General features: G+C 39.4%; 1 protein-coding gene and 1 pseudogene across 18 annotated transcripts in view; both read right to left on the bottom strand.

Moving 5' to 3' along the window:
• Positions 1 to 3,817: 3,817 nt before the first annotated feature.
• The window catches only part of LARP4 (La ribonucleoprotein 4), an 81,510-nt gene continuing 57,839 nt past the window's right edge, over positions 3,818 to 27,488 (bottom strand). For 14 of the 17 annotated variants that reach the window (XM_012441389.3, XM_012441395.2, XM_012441393.2 and 11 more), the window contains 6 exons: positions 18,979 to 19,191; positions 18,005 to 18,053; positions 15,832 to 15,993; positions 10,172 to 10,293; positions 9,414 to 9,582; positions 3,818 to 8,321 (listed from right to left, as the gene is read on the bottom strand). In XM_012441389.3, coding sequence (XP_012296812.2) covers positions 7,983 to 8,321; positions 9,414 to 9,582; positions 10,172 to 10,293; positions 15,832 to 15,993; positions 18,005 to 18,053; positions 18,979 to 19,191 — 1,054 coding nt within the window. In that variant the 3' untranslated portion in view covers positions 3,818 to 7,982. The remainder of the gene's footprint in view (positions 8,322 to 9,413; positions 9,583 to 10,171; positions 10,294 to 15,831; positions 15,994 to 18,004; positions 18,054 to 18,978; positions 19,192 to 27,488) is intronic. The other 3 variants (XM_064377068.1, XM_064377069.1, XM_012441392.2) reach the window with 2 other exon arrangements.
• LOC135275381 (ribosomal protein uL30-like) lies at positions 19,185 to 27,482 on the bottom strand (annotated as a pseudogene). The gene has a single exon (XR_010342976.1). The product of XR_010342976.1 is annotated as a ribosomal protein uL30-like (transcript).

The raw sequence follows: 27,488 nt of genomic DNA, 5'->3' as shown, positions 1-27,488 counted from the left end.
GAGTCTGGAACATAGCATACAATAAATACTGATTAAATAAAGACTCCCTTATGATTAGCTCCAATGCCATCAATACCCTCAGTTTTGATGAATGGCTGTCTAAAAAATGTATTTTAAAAGGTAAACTAGGGCTAGATGCAGTGGCTTAACCTGTAATACCAGCAGTTCCAGAGGCCAAGGCAGTAGGATTGCTTGAGCCCAAGAGTTTGACACCAGCCTGGGCAATACAGTGAGACAATTTCTACAAACACCAACCAAAAAAAAAAAAAAAAAAAAAAAAAAAAGAAAAGAAAGAAAGAAAAAGAAAAATCAGCTGGTGTAGTGAAGCATACCTGTAGTCTCAGCTACTTGGGAGGCTGAGGTGGGAGAATCACTTGAATCCAGGAGGTCAATTCAATAATTATTTGAATCATGGTGAGCCATGACTGTGTCATTATACTCCAGCCTGTGCAACAGAGCAAGACTGTCTCAAAATAAATAAAAAACAAAACTAAAACTAGCCAGACATGGTGGCCTGTGCCTGTAGTCCCAGCTACTGCAGAGGTTGAGGTGGGATTGCCAGAACCCAAGAGTTCAAGGTTACAGTGAGCCACGACTGTGCCACTGCACTCCAGCCTGGCTTGACAGTGAGATCCTGTCTTAAACAAAAAGGTAAGAAACTGGGGGTGCTGATTTGGGAACAGTATTTAAAAAGTGAAAACATTCCAATTCCTTAAAATTCTCCTACAAATTAACGACACTTTTTTTGTGTGATAACACTTCTCTCTCCTTTCTAAAGACACTCTTTATGGTTTTAAGAAAATTCACAATTCTTTACCAGTAACTGTTAGAACTTTTCATTTAAAAACCTCCAGGTATATCAGAGTATGATGGTGAATGAGCAACAACAAAAAAGGAAATAAAAAACCTCCGGGTATGTAATTAAAGAAGATATAATATTTAGGTTAATATTTTCTAACAAGTGTAGTTAAATATAAGGTGTATGGAATGAAACTGCAAAATCACTCATTTTAAATACAACATGAGAATCTACTTGAGTTTACCAATTTGGTTTTGGGTCCACTAAAAAGAATACTGTGCTCTTTATATAAAATTAAAGTTATGCACCCCTCATTTCTTGGCCAAATAGACTAAAACACTGACGTAAGTCCCCTAAGGCTTTGTTAGCACTTAACCCCCAGAAACCTGTCATTACCAGCACGACTTTGCTCACTGACATTAGCCATCTTCCTTAAGATAAATAATTGTTCATTTGCAAATTAAAGGTTTAGCTAAAGGCAATGCTAGTTAAAAAGCTAAGTAATTATTAAAGTGAATGCTCATATTAAGTCTGTTACCTTAAGGTGTATCTACACATGTATCTATATTACGTAACTCGGTAAAATAGTAAATAGTTCTGAGAATATAATTTGAAATTAGGCCACATTTATAGACTTAAGAGTTCTACCACTGCCTGGGCATGGTGGGTCACATCTGTAATCCCGCACTTTGGGAGGCCAAGGTGGGTGGAACACTTGAGGTCAGGAGTTCGAGACCAGCCTGGCGAACATGGTGAAATCCCATCTCTAGTAAAAATACAAAAATTAGCCAGTCACGGTGACACGTACCTGTATTCCCAGCTACTCCGGAGGCTGAGGCAGGAGAATTGCTTGAACCTGGGAGGCAGAGGTTGCAGTGAGCTGAGATTGCTCCACTGCACTCCAGACTGGGTGACAGTGACTGTCTCAAAAAAAACCCCCAAAACAAAGAGTTCTACCATTAAAAAATTCACTTCAAGCTGGGTGTGGTGGCTCACGCCTGTAATCCCAGCACTTTGGGAGGCCGAGGCAGGCAGATCATGAGGTCAGGAGATTGAGACCATCCTGGCCAACATGGTGAAACCCTGTCTCTACTAAAATTTAAAAATATTAGCCAGGCATGTTCGTACACGCCTGTAGTCCCAGCTACTTGGGAGGCTGAGGCAGGGGAATCACTTGAACCCAGGAGGCGGCAGTTGCAGGGAGCCAAGTTTGCACCACTGCACTCCAGCCTGGAGACAGAGCAAGACTCAATCTCAAAAGTAAATAAAAATTCATTTAAGACAACTTCAGAATAAACTGTGGCATAATAGACATAAAACACCATTTTTTTTTTTTTTTTTTTTCCTGGAGACAGAGACTTGCCCTGTCACCCAGGCTGGAGTGCAGTGGCGGGATTTCCACTTACTGCAACCTTTGCCTCCCGGTGATTCTCGTGCCTCAGACTCCAGAGTAGCATGAGCCACCATGCCCGGCTAATTTTTACATTTTGAGTAGAGATGAGATTTCACCCTGTTGGTCGGGCTGGTCTCGAACTCCTGACCTCAGCTGATCCACCCGTCTTGGCCTCCCAAAGTGCTGGGATTATAGGCGCGAGCCACAGCACCCGTCCACATTATTTTTTAGCAATATATATTCAGTAAAATGTGTCACAATAATTTACAGATACCTGTTAAAAAGCCAGAGACTGACTTAGCTTTTCCATTTTTGCTTTAAAATAAAGCATTTTAAAAAAATTAAAACTAATTTAAATTCCCTAGTCAATTTTCCCTCCGAGAAGTCCCAAATACCCTCTAGCTAGGCTTGATACTGACATACTCAATGAGGCCACAATCTGTTCCACGAAGGTATGTATTTTTTTTTTTCTTGAGAAGGAGTTTCCTTTTTGTTGCCCAGGCTGGAGTGCCATGGCATGATCTCAATTCACTGCATCCTCTGCCTCCCGGCCTCCCAGGTTCAAGCACTTCTGCCTCAGTCTCCCAAGTAGTTGGGATTACAAGCATGAGTCACCACGCCTGGCTAATTTTATATTTTTAGTAGAGACAGGGTTTCTCCACGTTGGTCAGGCTGGTCTGGAACTCCCAACCTCAGGTGATCTGCCCACCTCGAACTCCCAAAGTGCTTGGAATACAGGTGTGAGACACCACACTTGGCAAAGGTACAATCTTTAAGCTATACATTACCATGATTCCTGTTCCCCAATCACTATTTTCTTTTTTTGAGATGGGGTCTTGCTCTTTTGCCCATGCTTCAGTGCACTGACACCATCATAGCTCACTGCAGCCTTGAACTTCTGGGGTCAAGCAATCCTCCTGCTTCATCCTCTAGGTTATTAGCTGAGACTACAGGTGTTTACCACTTGTAGAGATGGGGTTGATATATTGCCCAGGCTGGTCTTGAACTCACAGCCTCAAGTGATCCTTGCACCTTGGTCTCCCAAAGTGCTGGGATTCCAGGTGTGAGCCACTGCACCTCGTCTTTTTCCTCCTTTATTTTGAGACTGAGTTTCACTCGTCACCCAGGTTGGAGTGCAATGGTGTGATCTCAGCTCACTGCAACCTCCATCTTCCAGGTTCAAACAATTCTCCTGCCTCAGCCTCTCAAGTAGCTGGGATTACAGGCACCCACCACCGCATCCAGCTAATTTTTGTATTTTTAGTAGAGACGGGATCTCACCATGTTGGTCAGGCTGGTCTTTAACTCCTGACCTCAGGTGATCAGCCCGCCTTGGCCTCCCAAAGTGCAGGGATTACAGGTGTGAGCCACCATGCCCGGCCTTTTCCCTGCCTTTAATAACTGCTTCTGACACTAAAATAATTACAAGAAAATCCTAGGATCATAAAGCTGAATTTTGTCTCTCTGCCCTCGTTTTATGTAAAACACATTACTTTCCACTCCCTTCACCATCCAAAAAACAGCTTAGGCCAGAATGATAGAATTAGTGATGGCAACATATAAAACTGAGAGGTAAACAGAAGTAGTCATTAGACATACACCACACCTAGAGAAAAGGAAACCAGTTCTGCTTTTTAATAATTTTATTTTTTTTCTAATTTTGTTACTTTAATTTCCCATAGCACCTTGGCGATGTTGAAACAAATACAAATACAAGGATGTACTCATTTTAACATTTTATGAATGAGCATGTGCCACACCAATTTTGGGGGCAACAATTTTGACAACAGGAACAAATCTAAGCAATCAACAAAATAGAAGCCCGATAACTGGCTCTGACCCCCACCCCCAACATTTAAGAGATGTCAAAGGACACCTGAATTAGGTTAAAAAAATCAAGTTGATATGGATATTTCAACAGTGTTCTGTGCTGCAAAACTGAAAATAAAACCATTTAATACACAGCCCACTAATATCTGAGTTACACTTTTAGGAACTGTCTACTCGACGACTCATAAAAAGTTGTCAGCTTTTAAAAATAAATTTTAAGTTATCTAATAATCAGGTGAATTTTAAAAGAGAATTTACTCACAACTTGAAAATAAATTATCTTTCAACTTCTTAAAATATCCTCATTCAGCTCATGAATAGAGAAACGCGTATGTATCTTTTTGGAAGCTCAGACTAGCATATGCCCAAAAGCCTAAAGTTAAATTAATGGCCACCAAAATTTTAAGGAAATATAAAAAATTGGGGAAAAAAACCCATCATATGTTAGTTAAGAATTTATAAAAGCCCCTCAAAAGGAATACACTGTTCTTTTGAGTTTTCTTTTCTGTAAAAACAAAACAAAATTGGTACTTTTTAAATATGGTTAATATATATTGCCAGCATAAATATCAGAGACTTAACGTGGCTTAACCCCAGTGTTGTTCAACTGTGTCATAGTAAAACCAGTGGACATTTAAGCCAAGAGACTAATCATTAAGGTCATAACCAATAAAACTAGAGAACTGTTCATTAACTTTTACATACTATTTTTATGTTCCAGCAACATTCTTTTTGTTCTCCTTTACCCTAGTGAAGATGCTAACATTCCATCATTAAGCCTCTCCAAAGCAAACCTGGTTATTTAAAAAAGAAAAAGGAATGTGAAACAATATTTAAGCTATCTTAATTTTAGGAAACAAAAATAAATCAGAACTCTGCATGGCATCTGATCATCTGCAAATTCAGCACGTAAGATAATTACCACAACAATACCTTATCATTGAAAGGTCTTATCTTCCTCAAAATCCAGTTGAAAAAAACTTAGATGGATCACTATTTTAATTAATTATCGGTGTATCTGGCAAAATTAAAATTACTCAGAGACAAGCCCTAGATATTATGAAAACCTTAATTATCAGGATAGCAAATGGAGACAGGTTTTGCAATGTCTCTATGCATCTTCTCTATGAATTGCAAAGTGATGAACTTGTGTGACCCTTGTTCTTTTCATGCAGTAAGAACTATGGCAGAGTATCACTATATCAAACATTCAATATCATTTATACCTACTTTTAGCCCCCAACAGACCAAGAAAATGTCAAGTCATAAAGGTGAAGAGAAAAATTTGATATTTAAATTCCTCCATCTAAAGAACCAAATAAATAAACTACAATGAATATCCAACCTCATTAGTTACAGAGTAATGTTGGAAAAAAGCCAACAGCTTCACACAACTCACAGGCATTATTTAGATACAAACTTTAAATCTGCTGTAATAAAATAAATGCTAAATACATACTGTTAATATATATATTACACACACATACACACACTCTCACTCTTCCCTATATATCCCATCAAATGGGAACTATTAGATGTAATGAGGCAAATTAAATTAAAAACATTGTCTTAAGAAATTTTTTTAAAAGGTTGTATCTTCAAATTGAATTTCTACTTTCAATAACATTGGGAAAAAAAAGCAAAAATATACTTGCTTTCTTCTAAAAGAAGACTCTTGTGTTTTATTAGGACATTTAAATTTTTAGAAGTTGGTGGACTAAGTCACACAAGCATACAAGTAATACAGGCCTACATTTGTGACACATTGTTTAGAAAAAGTAATGTTTCATTTTAAGTGCAGTAATTAAGTTTATAATCCTTACCAAGTGATTTTTACGAAATTTTTATTCTCTGAAATCCAATGCATTCAAAGGATGTTAACACTTAAAATGTTTATCATTTCCACCAACTGCATTATCTTAGTAAACCAAAATAAGCACTTTTTTTTATCATAGATGTAGTCAACGATTAATACTTTTTTTTTAAAGGATCTAAACTTCCCCCCAAATTTCAGCACAGGTAGTTTTATTGTATTTTTCACCTAGTAGGTGATTTTTAAAAATAGTGTGTAGAAATGAATAGTTTCAAACTGAGTAAATATATTATACCATGTCATAAAACAATCAAATCAAAAGCAACTGTCAAGCTAATAATAAGTCAAAGAAATAGTAATTCATTCTGGCTTGTACAGATATGTGCAGTTTTTCAAAGCTCTTAACAGTTAACCACTAATACGTATCTCCAAAGCTTAACTTAGAGTTGGAAGATGAATTTCACAGCAATGTAATTTTAACCACCATTTACATTCACTTGAATATATTACTAAGATGTTTACTCTATGTCACAATGGTGCTTTCCAGTGTTCACAATTTACAGTTTCAATTTGTACATATGTAATTCACTTAACATATGGGACAGTTCTTACTATTACAAACTATCCCTTACAAGAAAAATAAAACCCACCTTACATAGAGCTCTGAATATGGCATGACTTAAAATAGACACAACACGGTTTTAATATTTTAGCCATTTTCTAAACAACAGCATGTAAACTCATCTATTTAGTATATGAGAGCTACAATTTTATTCACTGAGAAATTATGCATTAATTTTCTTCAACCATCTTTCTCATCTTTAATCTCACAACTTGCTGGTTCTGTTTCAGTGAATTCCAAACTATGTTTTTTGGGTGTGGGGGAGAAGAGGAGGGAAGAAAGGTGATAAATACATTGTAAACAGAAATAAGTCCCCCCTAAAATTAAGCCCTTTTTTGTAAAAAAAAAAAAAAAAAAAAAAATTACTTCTACACTATTTAACACTTAAGAGTCAATTACAATGTTTCATCTTTAACACTAACAACAAATAAATTACTGTAGGGTCAGTCTGCCCTACCATCTTGGGATCTAAAATTCTAAATGTGTGAACAGAAGAGTAAATACTTCAATGTTCAATTCTGAAATTTAGAACAATTTATATGATTTGACTAAACTGGTCAAAGCAATTACAAACATACAATTCAGCAGGTAGTTGGTTATTTTGCTTTTGGGGGTGAGCAGTCCAAGAACAGAAAGTAACAAATGGAGTAAGAAAAAAAAATTTTGTTTCCCATTTTGGGGGAAGGGGGAATCACAGGGAAGCTTAAACCTCTGAAATCCATTTGACCTATGCACTGAGATCCAAGATGAAATTTTCAGTTTTTTGAATAACCCCTATTCTTTCCTTGAGTATCAAACTGATTGGTAGTCACATCTCAGAGTACAATCAGAGTTTCAGAACTTGTTGAATGAAATATTAGTAAGGTCAAAAAGACTAAATTTCAAACTAGAAAAAATCTACTCAAGTATTACATTCAGTTTTCAAATCATTTACTAACATGACAACAGATTTGGCTTCAATCACTCTTGTACACACTCACACCCACAACAGGCACCCCAGCCACTGATCTGCTTTGCAATACAAGGCCATATAGTCAGAGATGGCATTCTTCAAGCCAAACTTTAAATAGATTTAAAAAAGTAATTTATAATTTTACAGAAATGCTTCTTCAAAAAATATTTTCTCTCACTCCCTCATCTCCTATACTGAAGGATGTATAATGTCTTTTTTTTTTTTTTTTTTTTGCCTCCAAGCTAAATCTGAACTCTCAAAATTGATTCCTGGCAGCAAATCTCTGCAAATTAAAACCAAAACCAAAAATAGAAAAACTATACTTTTTATATATGTGTGTGTGTATATATATATATATATATTTATATTGATTGGAATCCTCCAGCATTTAAAAATCACATTAGAGATGAATTTTGGGATCCTATCACTCATAACTCCAAAATCCATAATGATTTAAGGACGTACTTTCTCTTGTTTCTTTCCTGGCTACCCCATCCCCTCCAAAACAGTTCAATATAGCCACAGCTCAAGTTTAACTGGAAGAGAGAGGTTTTTGAATAGTTGTGTTGATTTTTACTTTGGTGATCTGGGTGACACATACTGCTCTTTGCCATTACGTCGAGTCACTCCCTGAGGTATAGCCCTATGGCTAAACTGGCGTCTCTGTTCCCTGATTTTTCCAGCTGCTCCCCTGGGAATGGTATTGCCTCGGAAGCCAGAATAATCCTTACTAGCCCTTGCTTCTGGCTTCTCATGTGGTTTCTCAACAGACTTCTCAGGAGCTCCACTGTCTTCGTTTTTGGTGGGAGACACTACATTGGAGCGAAGTTCTCGTAGTGGCTGCACAAGAACTGAAGATGGCTCTTTAGGGGGCTTCTGGCACACTTCAGCGTAACTTAACTTTCGGGGTTCCTTTGAAGTGATGGTAAAAAAAATATTTATGGTACACATTCTCTAAATAATAAAGTACAAAAATAACTGTGTTAACCACAAGAACACCACAGGTTATCTTCCAGAAAAGGGCAACAAGTACTCTAATATATATTGCTTAGAGTACTGTGGTATAATCTTTAACATTTATTTATTACACAATAATTTCACTTGAGGAATTTAACTGAAGGATGTTCATGTCAGCATTGTTTATAATGATGATAGAACTGGAAATGACCTAAATGTCTAACAGGAAAGGACAGATTAGATTAATAACGCTATAGCCATATGAAGAAATAAAATGGTTCTGCTCCTGTTTCCTTGCTAGGAAGAACCGAAGATTCCAAAAGAATCCCAGCAGAGCAGTTAGAAACCAATGGTATAAACAGAACACTAATAAAAAATCTTAGTTACCTCAACCAAAAAAGGTGGAATAGAGGTGTTGTGAGAACAGAATAAACCATGTAAAGTCTTCAAGCACTAGTCCTAATAATACATAGTAAGCATTCAAATGGTAGCTGCTATTTCAGTATTACTATCATTATTAAATGAGAAGATAGCCCTTTCAATGTATTTGAAAAGGTGCTGTACTAAAATGCTAGGGATTATATAGGTAAATCTTGTGTTTTATTCTCCTTTTCAGTATTTTCCCAATTATACAATTATAAAACAATTCTGGAACTTGAATAAGTGGGAGTGGCCTCTCAATGGCCACTTACAGACTTGCTAAGTATCACATATACAACAAAAAGAATATCAAGAGGCACAAGGCCTTTTTATGTTAGCCCTAAAATGATAAATTCATCCTGATGTGGGTTTGGAAGAAGCTTCACTTAACCATATGAACAGAAAAAAAAATGGAAGGAAACAGAATCAACAGTAAGTTCTTCACTCCCTCAACATGATTAAAACTTTCCATCTCTTTGCAGTGAACTTAAACTCCTTAAGTGTCTTTCTGATACAGTGAGCCCCAATTTGGGCTACTTCCAAATGACTCTGCTCTAACAAAGTGTTAAAGTGAAAAAAACTAATCTATTTTATTTTTTAAAATATAAACTAAAACCTTCAAATTACCTGTAGAGCCACAGTTGTAGCTGCATTCAGATTACTATTACATGGTGAAGCAGTACTTGCCCTTGATGGCTTTGTAGTACTTGGAGGAGAAACTGGTACAGTCATCTGGTTGAGACCATCCTTCTGAACAGAGGAATCCTCTATTAGATCCTTTTCTTGCTGAGTTGTGCTAAGAGAAAAAGAGCTTGCAATTAGACTCAGAATAGCATTAAGGAACAGTTGAGCAACTAATCAGAAGAAAAAGTAATTAAAAAATTTTTTTTTGGAGACGGAGTCTCACTCTGTCCCCCAGGCTGGAGTGCAGTGGCATGCTCTTGGCTCACTGCAACGTCTGCCACCCGGGTTCAAGCAATTCTCCTGCCTCAGCCTCCCCAGTAGCTGGGATTACAGGCGCCCACTACGACGCCCGGCTAATTTTTGTACTTTTAGTAGAGACGGTGTTTCACCATGTTGGCCAGACTGGACTTGAACTCCTGACCTCAGGTTATCCACCTGCCTCGGCCTCCCAAAGTGCTGGGATTACAGGCATGAGCCACCGCGCCCAGCCAGAAAAAGTAATTTAAGGTTGAAGATTTTCTTTTTTTTATTTTTTTATTTTTTTTATTTTTAAAGATGGGGTTTCACCATATTGGTCAGGCTGGTCTCGAACTCCCGACCTCAGGTGATCCGCCCGTCTCAGCCTCCCAAAGTGCTGGGATTACAGGCGTGAGCCACCGCGCCCGGCCTAGGTTGAAGATTCTCTGTACTAAAACTTGTACCTTAATGCAGCAAGCTCCGCGGTACATGGAGAACTGGTACTCATATTGAGTGGCTGGACAGAAGTGCAATCTGTTTGCTCATCTGCAGGCACTGGGCAACTAACTCTCAACTCTTCATTATCCTTAAAGTAAAAACATTTTTCAAAATTACACTTAGGCCTTTTTCCAAAGAAGATATACACATGGCTAATAAGCACATGAGAAGATGGTCAACATCACTAGTCATTACAAAAATGCAAAGCAAAACTACAATGAAAAATCACTTCATACCCACAAGGATGGTTACAATAAAAAAGACAGACATTAACAAATGTTGGTGATGATATGAAAACATTAAAACACATACATAAAGGGTGGTAATGTAAAATGATGCACTGCTTTAGAAAGCAATGTGGCAGCTACTTAAAAAGTTAAATATGGACTGGGCGTGGTGGCTCAGGGCTATAATCCCAGCACATTGGGAGGCTGAAGTGGGAGGACTGCTTGAGCCCAGGAGTTCAAGACCAGCCTTGGGCAACATAGCAAGATCTTATCCCTACAAAATAAAATAAAATAAAATATTTAGGTAGGGTGTGGGGGTGTCCACATGTTGTCCCTGCTACTTGAGAGGATCAAGTGAGCCTAGGAGGTTGAGGCTGCTGCAGTGAGCCATGATAGGATAGCGCCACTGACTCCCTACTGTAAACAAGAGTAAGAGTGTCTCATAAAAAAAAAAAAAGAAAAGAAAACCAACGTTTGTAGGCTGCATTAAAAAAATAAATGAATGAAATCTTGATTAACGCTCAACATGAATGAACCTTGAGGATGTTAAGTAAAATAAACCAGTCATAGAAAGACAAATACTGTATGATTCTACTTATATGGATTACTAAGGTAGTCAATTCAGAGACACAAAGTAGAATGGTGGTTGCTAAAGGACAGGAGAAGGGAGGAAGACAGAATGGTTTAATGGGTATAGAGTTTTAATTTTGCAAGATAAAAGAGTTCTAGAGTTAGCTGCACAACCATGTGAATGTACTTAATACTACTAAACTGTACACACTTAAAATGGTTAAGATGGTATATTTAAAAAAAGGTGGTAAACACTGTTATGTATATTTATACTGCAGGCATAGAATCTAGAAAACAGCCCTAGAAATTAAAATTGATGGATGAAATAAGATGTTCAATAGGATTAGAAGATAATGTTCAGAAAAACTTTGCAGAAAATACAAATAAGAACAAAGATAAAAACAGATGTTTAGGCCAGACATGGTAGCTGACACCTTAATACCAGGACTTTGGGAGGCTGAGGCAGGCAGATCACTTGAGAATAGGAGTTTGACACCAGCTTGGCCAACACGGTGAAACCCTGTCTCTATTAAAAATACAAAAAAAGTAGCCGGGTGTGTGCCACCACGTCTGTAGTCCCAGCTACTTGGGAGGCTGAGGCAAGACAATCGTTTGAACCCAGGAGGCAGTGATTGCAATGAGCTGAGATCACACCACTGCACTCCAGTCTGGGCAACAAAGCAAAACTCCATCTAAAAGACAAACAAAAAAAGATTTTAAGAAAGGCCAGGTGCAGTGGCTCATCCCTGTAATCCTAACACTTTGAGAGGCCAAGGTGGGCAGACCACTTGAGCCCAGAAGTTCAAGACCAGCCTGGGCAACGTGGCAAAGCCCTATCTCTACAAAAATTAGCCCAGCATGGTGGCCTGCACTTGTAACCCCTGCTACTTGGGGGGCTAGGGCAGAAGGACTACTTGAATCTAGAGATCAAGCCGGCAAGAAGCCAAGATCATGCCACTGTTCTCTACCCTGGGTGACACAGACCCCGTCTCAAAGAGTTAAACTTAAGTAAGGTCTGGTGGTGGTGGCTCACGCCTGTAATCCAAGCACTTTGGGAGGCCAATGTGGGTGGATCGCCTGAGGTCAAGAGTTTGAGACCAGCCTGGCCAACATGGTGAAACTGTCCTACCAAAAATACAAAAATTAGTTGGGCATGGTGGCACGCACCTGTAGTCTCACGTACTGGGGAGGCTGAGGGTGGAAGAACTGTTTAAACCCGGGAGGCAGAGGTGGCAGTGAGTCAAGATTGCACCACTGCACTCCTGCCTGGGAGATAGAGCGAGACTTCATTTCAATCGAAAAAACAAAAAAACAAAAGTAACCTATAAAGTTCAACACCAAATTAAGATTTCAAGAGAGAAAAGAGGTGAGAATTTATCAAAGAGATTATACCAAAAAACTTCCCAGCAGAGAAAGACTTGCGTTTCCTGATTGAAAGGGTCTACCAAGCATTCGCTGAAATGAGTAAGAGCCATTAAGCTGCTAAGGTTAATTTGTGAAAAACAGGCTGGGGCTGGGCTCACAGCTGTAACGCCAGCACTTTGGGAGGCCAAGGCAGGCAGATCACTGGAGGCCAGGAGTTCGAGACGAGCCTGGCCAACATAACAAAACCCTGTCTCTCCTGAAAATACAAAAAAATTAACCAAGTGTGGTAGTGTGTGCCTGTAATCCCAGCTACTATGGAGGCTGAGGTGAGAGAATTGCTTGAACCTGGGAGGTAGAGGCTGCAGTAAGCCAAGATCATGCCATTATACTCTAGCTTGAGCGACGGAGGCAGACTCTATCTCAAAAAAAAAAACAAAAGAATCTATGGAAGCCAGATCGTTTCCTAAGCATGAAATAAAAACAGCACACTATAAAGAAAAGACTAATAGTACCATATTAAAATTAAGAAGTTGTTTCTACCTACAGGCACTAAAGACTGAAAAGAAACCACAGAAGTGAAAGAGTATTTGTACTATATGTAACTATATGTGACAAAGGATTAGTATGCAGAATACGTAAAAAATATATGAATCTGTTTCTTAAAAACCTGAAAGACTGACCAGGCATAGTGGCTCATGCCTGCAATTCTAGCACTTTGGGAGGCTGAGGTGGGCGGATGATCTGAGGTCAGGAGTTTGAGACCAGCCTGGCTAACACAGTGAAACCTCACCTCTACTAAAAATATAAAAATTAGCTGGGCATGGTGGCGCCTATAGTCCCAAGCCACTCGGGAGGCTGAGGCACAAGAATCGCTTGAACCTGGGCAGCAGAGGTAGCATTAAGCGGAGATCATGCCACTGCACTCCAGCCTGGGCAACAAAGCAAGACTCTATCTCAAAAAATACTTGAAAGACTTTAAAATTTTAAAAGATCCTGCTGAGCAGTCTAGGGAGAAAAAATTTTTTAAAAGAACACAAGCTGATGTATATATCCTAGAAAAGTTCTTCCTCACATGAAGATTTATAATGGCAAAATGTCCATTAACAGTACAATGAATAAATGTTTTATTTCCGACAATAGAATATTACACAATAGTTCAAAATGAACAACAATAATCTGTATCAACAGTGATGAATCGTTTCATTTCACACAAAATGAAAGAAGTAACAGAATACATACTGTACAATTCCATTTATAATGTATTCAAAAACAGGCACACAGTTTTATCACCTAGGGCAGGGGTTGGCAAACTAAGACATGCAAGGCGAAATCTAGCCTTCAACTTGGTTTGTTATCGCTTACAAGCTAATAATGGTTTGTAAGTTATTATTTTTTAATTATCATTATTATCTCTGCTCAGCTCACTGCAACCTCTGTCTCCTGGGTTCAGGCAATTCTTCTGCCTCAGCCTCCCAAGTGCTGGGATTATAGGCGCCCACAACCATGCCTGGCTAATTTTTTTTGTATTCTTAGTAGAGCTGGTGTTTCGCCATGTTAGTCAGGCTGGTCTCAAACTCCTGACCACCGGTGATCTGCCCACCCTCGGCCTCCCAAGAATTTATGAAGTAACTACTACATGTTACAATATTTTTTTAAAGGAAGAAGACAGTGGAATAATACCTTCAAAATTCCAAGGGAAAATGATTTCTAATGGAGATTCCAATACAGAAATGAACTACTGATCAATTTGAGAGCAAAAAAATATTTTCAGAATGCAAGAAATTTATACTTCATTACTGTGGAAGATGACCACCTTAACATAAGAGAGTCAAACAAGAGTGAGGAAAAAATGGGGATATGATAAAGGAAGAGTAAAGAAAATTCACAGGGTGATGGTAAAGACAAGGCCGAGGAACACAGCTATGCAGTAGGGCACTGAGAGTGTACAAAAAAACAATCATAGTATATTTTGTTTGAGTCTCAGCCGTGAAAAAAATATGTAATACTGATATGTGACTTACAAAGGATGGTGTATCCTAGCGTAACTAGCAACATCTTTTACTTTCTTAGAGATACTAAAATAATGGGTGATTTATAATTGATGATATCTTAGATATAATGAAGTACAATGTATCAGGAGGATGGGAAAAGTGTGAGTATGTTGGTTTAAGAGAGCTAAATCTTTAGCTTGAGAATGTGAAGTTTACAGACACTGTGGAAAATGGAAAAGCCAAGGTTACAATAAAAGAATGTTAATTAGAAATAAAGGAATAGGCCAGGCACGGTGGCTCACCCCTGTAATCCCAGCACTTTGGGAGGCCAAGATGGGTGGATCACGAGGTCAAGAGTTCAAGACCAACCTGGCCAATATGGTAAAACCCCATCTCTACCAAAAATACAAAAAAATTAGCCAGGTGTGGTGGTGCATGCCTATAGTCCCAGCCATCCAGAGGCTGAGGCAGAAGAATGGCTTAAACCCGGGAGGCGGAGGTTGCAGTGAGCTGAGATTGTACCACTGCACTCCAGCCTGGGCAACAGAGCGAGACTCCGTCTCAAAAAAAAAAAAAAGAAAAAGAAAAAGAAAAAAGAGAAAGGAATAAAAGTTGGGAGAAATAGTTAAGGAGTTGCATGTAGTTGCAGGGGGGTGTTTTTTCATTAAAAGCCTAAATATACTATAGACGTGCTATTACAATAATTTTTTTTTTAAAAAAACTGAATTAGAATTTAAAAAGTAGAAAATGAGAAAAACTTGTGAGACATGAGGATTTCTAATATGGCGAGGTCTACACACCAAATAATCATAGGATGAGGTATCTAAACCTCTTGACATCTATTTTCCATTATTTGAAAGAATTCATTTACATCACTGGTGAATTCTAGGTGCATAAATGGAAATGATACCATTTAGCTTGCATGAATCAGTTATCAGTTCTACCAGGCTGAGTTGACTGACATAAAGACATACAAGGCTGGGCATGATGGCTCATACCCGTAATCCCAGCACTTTGGGAAGCCAAGGCAGGCAGGTCACTTGGGTTGCTTGGGGTCAGGAATTCAAGACCAGCCCGGACAATGGGGCAAAACCCTTTCTCTACTAAATACAAAAATTAGCTAGGCATGGTGGCGTACCCCTGTAGTCCCAGCCACTTGGGCGGCTAAGGCAGGAGAATCACTTGAACCTAGGAGGTAGACACTGAGACTGCAGTGAGCTGAGATCCCATCTTTAAACAAAAAAAAAAAAAAAAAGGACATGCAAAAACCAAGAAACATTTTATTGCCTTTGTGTAGCTTTATGATGAATATTTAAAAACAACCAAAACACTCAAGTATGCTGAAAACTCTAAAAATAAAAACTATGATAGAAATGTACACTAAGTGCAATAAAATTTTAAATAATAACACTGCAAATAAAGCCTAAATATGGTCTCATAAGGTAAGACTCATATTAGATTGTGGGTGTTTACCTTCTCTTTGTAGACACCTTTAACAACATCAGACATCCTATTTTCCAAAACGAGTTCCCCTGGCATTCTTGATGAACTTCCAGGTAAAGGTGGAAAATTTGAGGCTAGTAGGTCAAACTTTGGTGTTGGAGCCTTTGATTCAGCTGTTGAAGGATGAGATCTCTAAAATGGACAAATAATAAAATAGGTAACATAGCTATCTCATTCTCAAATTCTGTGCCACAGAGCTTAAAGCTGCAAGAAAAGAAGCAAACAAAACCTCTATAATGTGCAGAACTGTATCCCTATATAAATTCTTGGTTTTGCATCTCCCTTGAGCTCTCATCAGTCTTTATCAGTTCTACTTTTCTTTAGTCAGTTCTCTCACCTGCTTCTTTTGTAAACTTTGCCAAACTCCTTAAACCTTCTAATCAATCTCCGCTATTCATTTCATAATTTGCTATATCTTCTTAATAAAAAACACCCACTTTACCTAAATTTGCTATGAGTCCTTTTTTTTTGGGACAGGGTCTTGGTCTGTTTCCCAGGCTGGAATGCCATGACACAACCATAGCTGACTACAGCCTTGACTGCCTGCGTTCAAGTAATTCTCCTGGCCTTTTATGCATCTGGAGTAGCTGTGCACGCCACCACACCTGGTTAAATTTTTGTTTTTTAGTAGTGACAAGGGTTCACTAAGTTATCCATGCTGGTCTCGAACTCTTGAGCTTAAGTGATCTTCTCCCCTTGGCCTTCCAAAGTGCTGGGATTACAGGATTAAGCCACTGCATCCAACCATCACCAACTTTCTCCATCTATGTATCTTAAGAGTGATCAATGTCCTTCCTCTATATAACATGTTTTAAAAAATCTCATGCTTCCCTCCTATCACTCTATATTCACTCTTACTTGTTCTATTTCCTCCACTTTGTCATCACTCCACTAAAATTATTTTAGGTGTCACCAATGCTTTCAACAATGCAAACCTGACAGACTCTTTTTCCTGACCTCACTACAACATTTGGTATGTTAATCATTCTTTCCTTGGGAGCTAATTTTTCTTTCTTTTTTTTTTTTGAAACAGAGTCTTGCTCTGTTGCCAGACTGGAGTGCAGTGGAATGACCTCAGCTCACTGCAACCTCTGCCTCCTGGGTTTAAGTGATTCTTCTGCCTCAGCCTCCCGAGTAGCTGGGAATACAGGCATGTGCCACCATGCCCAGCTAAATTTTATATTTTGAGTAGAGACAGGGTTTCAGATCACGCCACTGTACTCCAGCCTGGGCCACGGAGCAAGACCTCGTCTCAAAACAAACAAACAACAACAACAAAACCCCCAGCATGCTGAATACTTATTTTCAACCCAACACTGCTGCTTTATTCCCCAAAGTTCCATATTAGACCACTTTCATCACTCTATGGAGAGTACCCTGCATGAGCTTATCACTCCAATTACTATGTGAAGGCTTACAAATCCAAAATTTTATTCCCAGATAAAATCTCCCTCCGGTATAAGAGCTCCTCTACTAGACCTACCTACTGGAAGGCATACCTGTTTCTTTTTCTTTTCTTTCACCCCAATGTTTAGTTGTCAATCATGACATTTACAACACATTGAATAAACCCCAAATCTAATGTCTGTTTTTTGTTTTTTTGAGACAGAGTCTTGCTCTGTCGCTCAGGCTGGAGTGCAGTGGTACGATCTCAGCTCACTGTAACCTCAGCCTCCCAGGTTCAAGTGATTCTCCTGACTCAGCCTCCTGAGTAGCTGGGACTACAGGCGTGAGCCACCATGCCCAGCTAATTTTTGTATTTTTAGTAGAGATGAGGTTTCACCATGTTGGCCATAATGGTCTTAAACTCCTGACCTCTGCCTTGGCTTCCCAAAATGCTGGGATTACAGGTGTGAACCACCACGCTGGGTTTTAATTAGGCTGGGGCCTAATCTCTTATTCCAAATTGTTGATGGCCACTTGAGAAGTCATGTGGAATGCTACAATTAAATGCTAAAAAAGATTTGTTGGGCTGGGCGCAGTGGCACACACCTGTAATCCCAGCACTTTGGGAGGCCGAGGCCTTTGCTGAAGGCTAGAATCAATAAAACAAAAACCCAAAAAGGAAAGACCATAAGTCAATTCCAGTAAATCACAGAAGAGAAAAAAATCTCAATATAATTCAAAGTTTTAAAAAACTTACTGAGATCCTGTCATCCTCTCGTCGTCTTCGACCTCTGAAAAGAGATCTCCTTTTAATAACAAAAAAGGAGGGGGGTGGGGACAACTCATAAGTTTCTTCAGATATATACATTCTATCAAAGCTGTATACATTTCTATTTTAAGTATATGTCTACATTTAGGGCTAGTCTTCTCTATTACTAAAAGATAATATGTTATTCTAAGGGATCTTGAGCCAATTTACCAAAAACTTTACCTACTATCACACCATATAGTTAGTTGAACCCATTTGTTAGTAGCACTCCCTTCAAACAAGAAGCATACTCTGGTTTAATTGGCAATATATAACCTATATATAACCTCACCCCTATAGTTTATGTATTTATTTTGAGACAGAGTCTCGCTGTCACCCAGTCTGGAGTGCAGTGGTGCGATCTTGGCTCACTGCAACCTCTGCCTCCCAGGTTCAAGTGATTCTCCTGCCTCAGCCTCTCGAGTAGCTGGGATTACAGGCGCCTGCCACTACGCCTGGCTAATTTTTGCATTTTTTCATAGAGACGGTGTTTCATCATGTTGGCCGGGCTGGTTTTAAACTACTGACACCTCAAATGATCCACTCACCTCAGCCTCCCAAAGTGCTGGGATTACAGGTGTGAGCCACCGTGCCCAGCCACTTTTATACTTTAGAATTGGAAGAAATTAAAACCATAAGACAGATGGGTATGTTATTTTTCCGAGCTATTCTTTCCTATATGAACTAAAAAGAACTTCAGAATAGCTTTATAAACCTCTGATTTATAGCTATATCCTATATGAGTACTCTATTTCTTAATTATAAAAAACAACCAATTCATGTTCTGAAAATAATGTATTTAATATAACCATATAGCAATAATTAAATTAAAACGAAATAAAACCAACTGCCAGATCATGTTCGTCAACTATTCAGGACAATCATATTATTATCAAAGATTTTCAGGCACCATATTTCCTTACCTGCCCCTACCATAGTCCCCATTCTGTTCCATTTGCAAAGTGGAAGTCTCCTTTTGAAGATATGTTTGCTCCTGATGCCCAGTTATTGTAGGGTTATGCCGTTCAGTTGGAAAGTTTCTTGAACTAGATCTATTCAATTGTCCATCCCCCAATGATACAGAGCTCTCTGTCGAGTGTTCTGAACCACTGGATGACCTAAAAGGAGGCTTCATGCTATAGGAAATATAAAATAATACATATAAAGCAGTAAATTGAGACAAAAAGCATCTTTCTTCATGTAAAAAAAATTGGCTTCTGCTGTACTGGGGTTTTTGAAAAATTAAGTTAAACATAAAAGCATTATGTTCTAAAAGTGTAGCCCCTTTTACATCCCAGACATTATTTTAAAAAGTGAAGTAAATTTTACATTAAAAAACTGCTGAAGGCTAGACACAGTGGCTCATGCCTATAATCTCAGCACTTTGGGAGGCTGAGGTAGGAGGATTGTTTGAGCTAAAGGGTTCAACACCAGCTGGGGCAACACAGCAAGACCCTATCACTGCAAAAAAAAAAACATTTGTCAAGTGCAGTGGTATGCACCTATAGTACTCCTAGCAACTTGGAAGTCTGAGGTGGAAGTCTGCTTAGGTCCAGGAGTTTGAGGCTGCAACAAGCTATGACTGTATCACTGCATTCACGCACAGGCAACAGAAAAAACCCTATCTCTAAGATAATAAATATATACATATTTTAAAGTTGTGTTTGGAGAGATGGGGGGAAATCCAAAGTTCTTTGAAAGAAAGTTACTTCTACTTCAATACTCAGAATTAGGATTTTATTTTATTTTATTTTTTTGCAGAGACAAGTGAACATTTATTTTTGTACCTTTCTTGCCATGTGTATTTCAAGTCTTTTTCACAACAAGGCCCCAGGAATCTCCAGATTCAATTATGTCTCGGCTTGGTCTACTGCTGCAGGAGTCTTAGGGAGCCTTGTATAAATGCCAGAGTTACTCATTTACTAACATGAAACCCTAGGAAAGAAGATGCAACAAAGCAGGACTCCTTCCTCCATGTAATGTGCTGATTTCAGATGTGGCAGCAACCGATGTAGAAAATGCCGTAATTTTTCCTTGGAACTGGACTGTGATGAGAGGTGCTTGCCATGAACATGGTGCTTGCCAAAAACTAGGTTTTTTTCTTTTGAGACAGAGGTTCACTCTTGTTGCCCAGGCTAGAGTATAATGGCGTGATCTCAGCTTACCGCAACCTCTGCCTCCAGGGTTCAGGTGATTCTCCTGCCTCAGCCTCTCGAGCAGCTGGGACCACAGGCGTGCGCCACCGCACCCACTAATTCTTGCATTTTTAGTAGAGATGGGGCTTCGCCACGTTGGCCAGGCGGGTCTCGAACTCCGGACCTCAGGTGATCCGCCCACCGCAGCCTCTCGGAGTGGTGGGATTACAGGTGTGAGCCACTGCTCCTGACCAGCTACTATCTTTTCTTTGACCCTTCCTTTCCAGTTTCTGAAGATAAAGCAGGAAATAATCTTCTCTGAAGATACTTGATAAAAATTCCGGGCGCAGGAGCTCACACCTGTAGTCCCAACACTTTGGGAAGCTGAGGTGGGTGGATCACCCAAGGTCGGGAACTCAAGAACAGCCTGACCAATGTGGCAAAACCCCGTCTCTACTAAATACAAAAAAACTAGCCAGGTGTAGTGGTGGGTGCTTGCAATCCCAGCCACTCAGGAGGCCGAGGCAGGAGAATCGCCTGAACACAGGAGGCAGAGGTTGCAGTGAGCGGAGACCATGCCACCACACTCCAGCTTAGGCGACAAGAGCGAAAACCCTGTCTCCAAAAAACAAACAAAAAAAATCTCCAAAACAAAAAACACACGCATACACTTCATTGATAAAAATTTACTGCAGTTTGGCACATGGGTCTAGTTCAGCTGGTGGATAAGCTGATTAATGCATTCACCCTGATAGCCAGGTGTGCCCATCTCCTTGGGAAGCACACTCTAGTTTTGGTAGCATGACGGGCCACTGAGAGGTGGAAAGGGCGCAAGAACCATGAGATCTCCTGGAAATGCCTCCCTGGGAAGGCAATTTCATAAATGAGGTCTTCCAAGCAAATGACACCAAACTTCCCCAGGTGTTCCTCAATCACCGTGTTGTTTGTCAGAGGAATGGTCTTATTCTTGACCTTGGCTTGTCTACATTTCAAAACGAGTTCCTGGACAGACTTCAGATTTGGAAATCCTCAGGTCACATAAGGTTCCAATATACCCAGCATTTTTAGGTTCTCGGGGGTGACTTTTACAAAAACACCACTAAAAATTTTCTTTAGGCAAAGTCTTGCAATGGTTTTCCGTACCAGTAAACTCACGCCATCAATCCTTTAGATGCATACAACAAAGGCCAAGGAATGTTTATCTGGCAATTCCAAGGCGTGAGGTTTCACTTCTAGTCTGACACACACCTTGTCACATTTCTGCCGCCATGAATCTGTAGGAATGATTCCAGTTGCTTAAACCTGGGCCCTTTTCCTTTCCTTTGTTCCTTCTTTGCCAAAAGTGCCTGCTTTGCCTGCGCGGCTTTGAGGGCTTGATAAGCTTTCCTCTTTTTCAGGAGATTTTCTGGAAACAAAGGGATTTTCCTTTGCTCTTGTGCCACCATCTTTCTAGTGTCTCAGAAGTAGCTGTCATTGGCTGTACCCTCAATATGTTTAAATCAGCCAAGTTTTAAGCTTATCAATGAGTCTATGCAATGCATTTTTTTTTTTTTTGAGATGGAGTCTTACTCTGTCACCCAGGCTGGAGTGCAGTGATGCAATCTCGGCTCACTGCAACCTCCGCCTCCCAGGTGCAAGCAATTCTTCTGCCTCAGTCTCCCAAGTATCTGGGACTACAGGCATGGGCCACCATGCCTGGCTAATTTTTGTATTTTCAGTAGAGACATGGTTTCGCCATGTTGGCCAGGCTGGTCTCGAACTCCTGACCACCGACCTCAGACTCCCAAAGTACTGGGATTAAGGTGTGAGCTATCACGCCCAGCCTATGCCATGCATTCTTAATGGAAGCAAAACCCCATGCTAATGGGAGTAAAAATGGGGGGAGGAGGAGGAGAGGCAAAAAGTAATCATTTTATGTATAAAGCACAAATATACACATATTACATATATACAGATATATAATAATCTGTAGTATTAAATTTTCACAGGATGAAATTAGAAGGAAAATGCCTGAAAATGCTGTTTGGGTGAGTAACAATGGAGAGTAAGAAATACTGGAATATAACTATATAACTAAAATCCTAGCTTCAGTCTGGCTTGGTGGCTCACACCTGTAATCTCAGCAATTTGGGAGGGCGAGGCAGATAGATCACCTGAGGCCAGGAGTTCGAGACCAGCCTGGCCCACATCGTGAAACTCCATCTCTAGTAAAAATACAAAAATTAGCCAGGCGTGGTGGCACGTGCCTGTAATCCCAGCTATTCAGGAGGCTAAGGCAGGAGAATCACTTGAACCTGGGAGGCGGAGGTGGTAGTGAGCCAAGATCATGTCATTGTACTCCAGCCTGGGCAACAAGAGCAAAACTCCATCACACACACACACACACACACACACACACACACACACACACACAAATGCATTGCATAGATTCATAAAAAAAAAAATTCTAGTCTCTTACTGAGCATCCATCACCAAATAAAATTTGTTGAAAGATCCACATGAAAGACTGCAAAGTAGCAAAATACAGCAATGCACCCAACAGCATAGCACGACTTCAGGAATTAAGGAATGCAATGTGGTTAAACAAACCAATCTGCTTCTAATGAAAGCAGTTATTATCTTGGATGATCGGTATAAGCACCCAACTTCCTAAAAACATACAAGCAGGTGAAGCTAAGGTGGACTAACAGAGAAAAAATGCAATTTAATCAGTGACAAAAACACCTAAAAACTCAAACAACTGAGGATCTTGGCTCTACAGATTAAGAGTGAGATTTATGTTTGGCCCATTATTTGCAGTTTCTATATCCCAGTTTTTATAATCTATTTTCTTTTTTTTTTTTTTTTTTTTTTTTTGAGACGGAGTCTCGCTCTTGTTACCCAGGCTGGAGTGCAATGGCGCGATCTCGGCTCACCGCAACCTCCGCCTCCTGGGTTCAGGCAATTCTCCTGCCTCAGCCTCCTGAGTAGCTGGGATTACAGGCACGCGCCACCGTGCCCAGCTAATTTTTTTGTATTAATAGAGACGGGGTTTCACAATGTTGACCAGGATGGTCTCGATCTCTCGACCTCGTGATCCACCCGCCTCGGCCTCCCAAAGTGCTGGGATTACAGGCTTGAGCCACCGCGCCCGGCCTATAATCTATTTTCATAGTTATAAACCAACAATATTAATTACATGTTACCAATTCCTGACTTTAGGAATAGGGATTTAAAACCTCTTGATTATAAACCCACCAAGTAAATGTGAATTCCTGCAGCATCTCTAGCTGTTCTGTTTTATTTTTTATGAACCATAGAAAATTACTATTATTAAAACCTAAAGATAAAATCATCAGGTTGGGTACAGTGGCTCATACCTGTAACCCCAGCACTTTAAGAGGCTGAGATGGGAGGATCATTTGAGCCCCAGGAGTTTTGAGACCAACCTAAGTAACATGGCAAAACCCTGTCTCAAAACAAAACAAACAAACAAACAAACAAAAAAACTTAGCTGGGCATGGGTGTATGCAACTGTAGACCCAGCTGCTGCTAGGAAAGCTGAGGTGGAGGATCAATTGAACTGGAAGGTCAAAACTGCAGTGAGCCATGATTATGTCACTGCACTGCAGCCTGGGTGACAGGGCAAAACATTGTCTTTTTAAAAAAAAGTTAGGTTGAGTTTCACATAAAGTGACACTTTTGCAGAGAATTACTTTATATTACAAACTAGATTTCTTAAATAGCAATAAAAATAGTATGTCCCCTAACAAAAAGTATTTATTTATTTATTTTTGAGAAAGGCCTGGCTCCACCTCCTGGGCTCAAGCTATCCTCCTACCTTGGCCTCCTGAATAGCAGGGACTACAGGTGCACATCACTATGACTGGCTAATTTTTATATTTTCAGTAGAGACAGGTTTCACACTGTTATGTAGGTTGGTCTCGAACTCATGAGGTCAAGCAATCTGCCTGTCTTAGCTTCTCAATGTGTGGGGAATACAGGCATTAGCCACCACTAGTTACAAAAAGTAATTTTAAAAATACTTAGGCCAGGCATGGTGGCTCACGCCTGTAATCCCAGCACTTTGGGAGGCTGAGACAGGTGAATCACCTGAGGTCAGCAGTTGGAGACCAGCCTGGCTAACATGGTGAAACCTGGTTTGTACTTAAAAAAAAAAAAGAAAAAAAAAATTATCCAGTTGTGGTTGCAGGTGCCTGCAGTACCAGCTACTCGGCAGGCTGAGGCAGAAGAATCACTTGAACTCTGGAGACGGATGTTGCAGTGAGCTGAGATTGCGCCACTGTACTCTAGCTTGGTGACAGAGCAAGACTCTAACTCAAAAAATAATAATAATAATAATAATAATAATTTTGTATTATCCATTACATCTGAAAATGACCTTATATGATAGATATGCTATTTACATATGCTTGGAAAATGTCATTCATCCAATTTTCACACTGCATTTCAATATGCTTAAGGAATAAGTTATAAGATTTATACAGCCCTCAGATCTCATAATCTTACCCTTCACTGAGAGGGACTTACAATCTCAATCCAGGCAAAAAGAGAAAGAATGAAGAAAGAAAGAAGTGATAAAAGACAGAAAAGAGAAGTAAAGGAAAAGAAAGATAAAGTATGAAAGGTAGAAAAATGCCTGGATTTCTGAAAGTTAGTCCTATTCTCTCTAAGTAGGAATAATGATCATCACTGGGCTGTCACAGGTTAACACAAAAATTGCAAAAGGCTCTCAAAAACTGACTTTGTCCTTGGTTGTTGACATTAATAATAATAAAGGCCTGGCAGCAGTCACTTTTTTAAAAGCAAGGAGACAAGGATTTGGGTTGATGGTCCAGAAGGTCATTATTTGGATTTTTAGAAAAAGAAAGTATTCACTTATTATTTCTGTAATTAAAAATTAACAACCTGGCCGGGCGAGGTGGCTCACGCCTATAATCCCAGCACTTTGGGAGACCCAGGTGGGCGGATTACAAGATCAGGAGTTCAAGACCAGCATGGCCAATATGGTGAAATCCCGCCTCTACTAAAACTACAAAAACCAGCCAAGCATGTTGGTGGGTGCCTGTAAACCCAGCTATTCTGGAGGCTGAGGCAGGAGAATCGTTTGAACACAGGAGGCGGAGGTTGCAGTAAGCTGAGATCACACCACTATAGTCCAGCCTGGGCGACAAAGCAAGACTCCATCTCAAAAAAAAAGTAACATATAAAAATGTACTGAACACACCTTGTATTTTCAAAACCATAGGTATACTTCCTTATAAGTAAAGATAACTTTACTGTTATTTCTGGCTTTCTTACTGTAATTTCATCCCTGTCACCAAAAAGGTGCAACAGATAAAAGGTAATAATAAAGAAATAACCATGGACCCATCTAAAGTCTTTTCAGTCAAGCAACTGCAAATATCAATACCTTTTTTGGGGCAGGGTCAAGCCCAGGCTCAAGTGATTCTCATTCCTCAGCATTCTGAATAGCTGGGACTTCAGGCTTGCACTACACTACCACACCCAGCTAATTTTTGTACTTTTGGTAGAAGACAGGGTTTTGTCATGTTGCCCAGGCTGCTCTTGAACTCCTGAGCTCTGGTAATCCACCCACCTCGGCCTGTGTTTATTCTTAGTAGTAAAATTTTTCTAATACTTGAAAATGATCTTCAATTGCTTTAACCAATTGTGTCTGTCAAGAGTAGTCCAAAAACTCGATAGGGTAGTACATAATGTTTCCACTGAGAAGAATATTTTTTCATTCTGTTGAATAAAACAAGTCAAAAAAAGAAAAACCTGTCCAAAAAGGGCTAAGTTCCTAGAACTTATCTTGGAAAACCATACTCCAGATGATCTCCTTTCCAAAAAGAAATAATTGAGAGAATCAGAGCTGGCAAAAGACTGAAAATCACTGAAAATAAATCATTAGGAAAAACCCTCAAAGACCAAGGGTCTCACAAAAACAGCAAACGAGAAATAATAAATGGTAACTATTAAATAAATTAAAATGGGCTGGGTGCGGTGGCTCATGCCTATAATCCCAGCATTTTGGGAGGCTGAGGCGGGCAAATCAAAAGGGCTGGATTTTGAGACCAGCCTAGTCAACATAGTGAAACCCTGTCTCTACTAAAAATACAAAAATTAGCCAGGTGTGGTGGCATGCACCTGTAATCACAGCTACACAAGAGGCTGAGGCAGGAGAACTGCCTGAACCCAGGAGGCAGAGGTTGCAGTGAGCCAAGATCGTGCCACTGCACTATCCTGGGTGACAGAGCAAGACTCCATCTCAAAAAAAAAAAAATAAAAGAATAAAAATAAATAAATAAATTGAAATGACTATATATCAGTCCTTTATTCTTTGGTTACTTAACACTCTGTTAAAAGCCATAGTATCATGTAATCCTAGCATTTTGGGAGGCCAAGGTGGGAGGATTGCTTGAGCCCAGGAGTTCAAGACCAGTCCTAGGCAACATAAGCAGACCCCGTCTCTATCCCCAAAACAACAACGACAAGAACAACAAAAAGCCATAACATGCACCTAATATTTAGATTATCTGTTGATGTCTACATAAAGAAAAATACCTGAGGCATATATGTGAATCTTCGTTATGATAGCATATAGTTTCTATGATTCTTAATAATTCATTCTGAACATAGTGCTTTAAGTGCAGGCTTTGGAGTCAAACTGCCTAGGTTCAAATCTAGTTCTACCAATTACTAGTTGTGTGTTCTCAGACATGATATGTCTCAATTTTCTTATGTGTAAAGTAGACACAGGTGCACCTCCTATACAGGGTTCTGAAAAGTAACTGATAATATATGTAAAGCCCTTAGGAACACAATTTGTGATATTAAGTGTGCAATAAATGTTAGCTACTCTCTGTTGTGCACTGTAGTTCCTGGAAGTCATTTCAAAAACCCTTTAAAAACCTAAGTAACATACACCCCAATATTTATTACACAATTCAGTTAACAACATTTATATCTTCAAAGAATTCATTCTCTAAAATGCTACCCATTTAACATACTAATCAGCAATTAGTCACCAGATTTGTCAGAGAATGCTGTCATAAAATATTTTTTTCTATTCTCTTTATTGTTTAAAAAAAAAAAATCTGAGTCCTAAGTCTGTTACATGCATTACCAACTCTAAGGTCAAAGTGCTTTTTTGAATTGTGGATTAAACTGTTCACATACATTTGGTAAAAACGAAACAGACAGACAAAAAAACCCACCAAACCTTTTTACTGAGCTGGACAACAAGCACTGCTATTAACGCCTTAAGATCCATTAGGAATTGTTTAAAATACATG

Source organism: Aotus nancymaae, unplaced genomic scaffold (genome assembly GCF_030222135.1).
Source record: "Aotus nancymaae isolate 86718 unplaced genomic scaffold, 86718_ANA_hifiasm-v0.15.2.pri h1tg000016l, whole genome shotgun sequence".
In the NCBI taxonomy this organism is placed as follows: domain Eukaryota; kingdom Metazoa; phylum Chordata; class Mammalia; order Primates; family Aotidae; genus Aotus; species Aotus nancymaae.
This window is presented reverse-complemented; position numbering and strand designations above follow the sequence as displayed.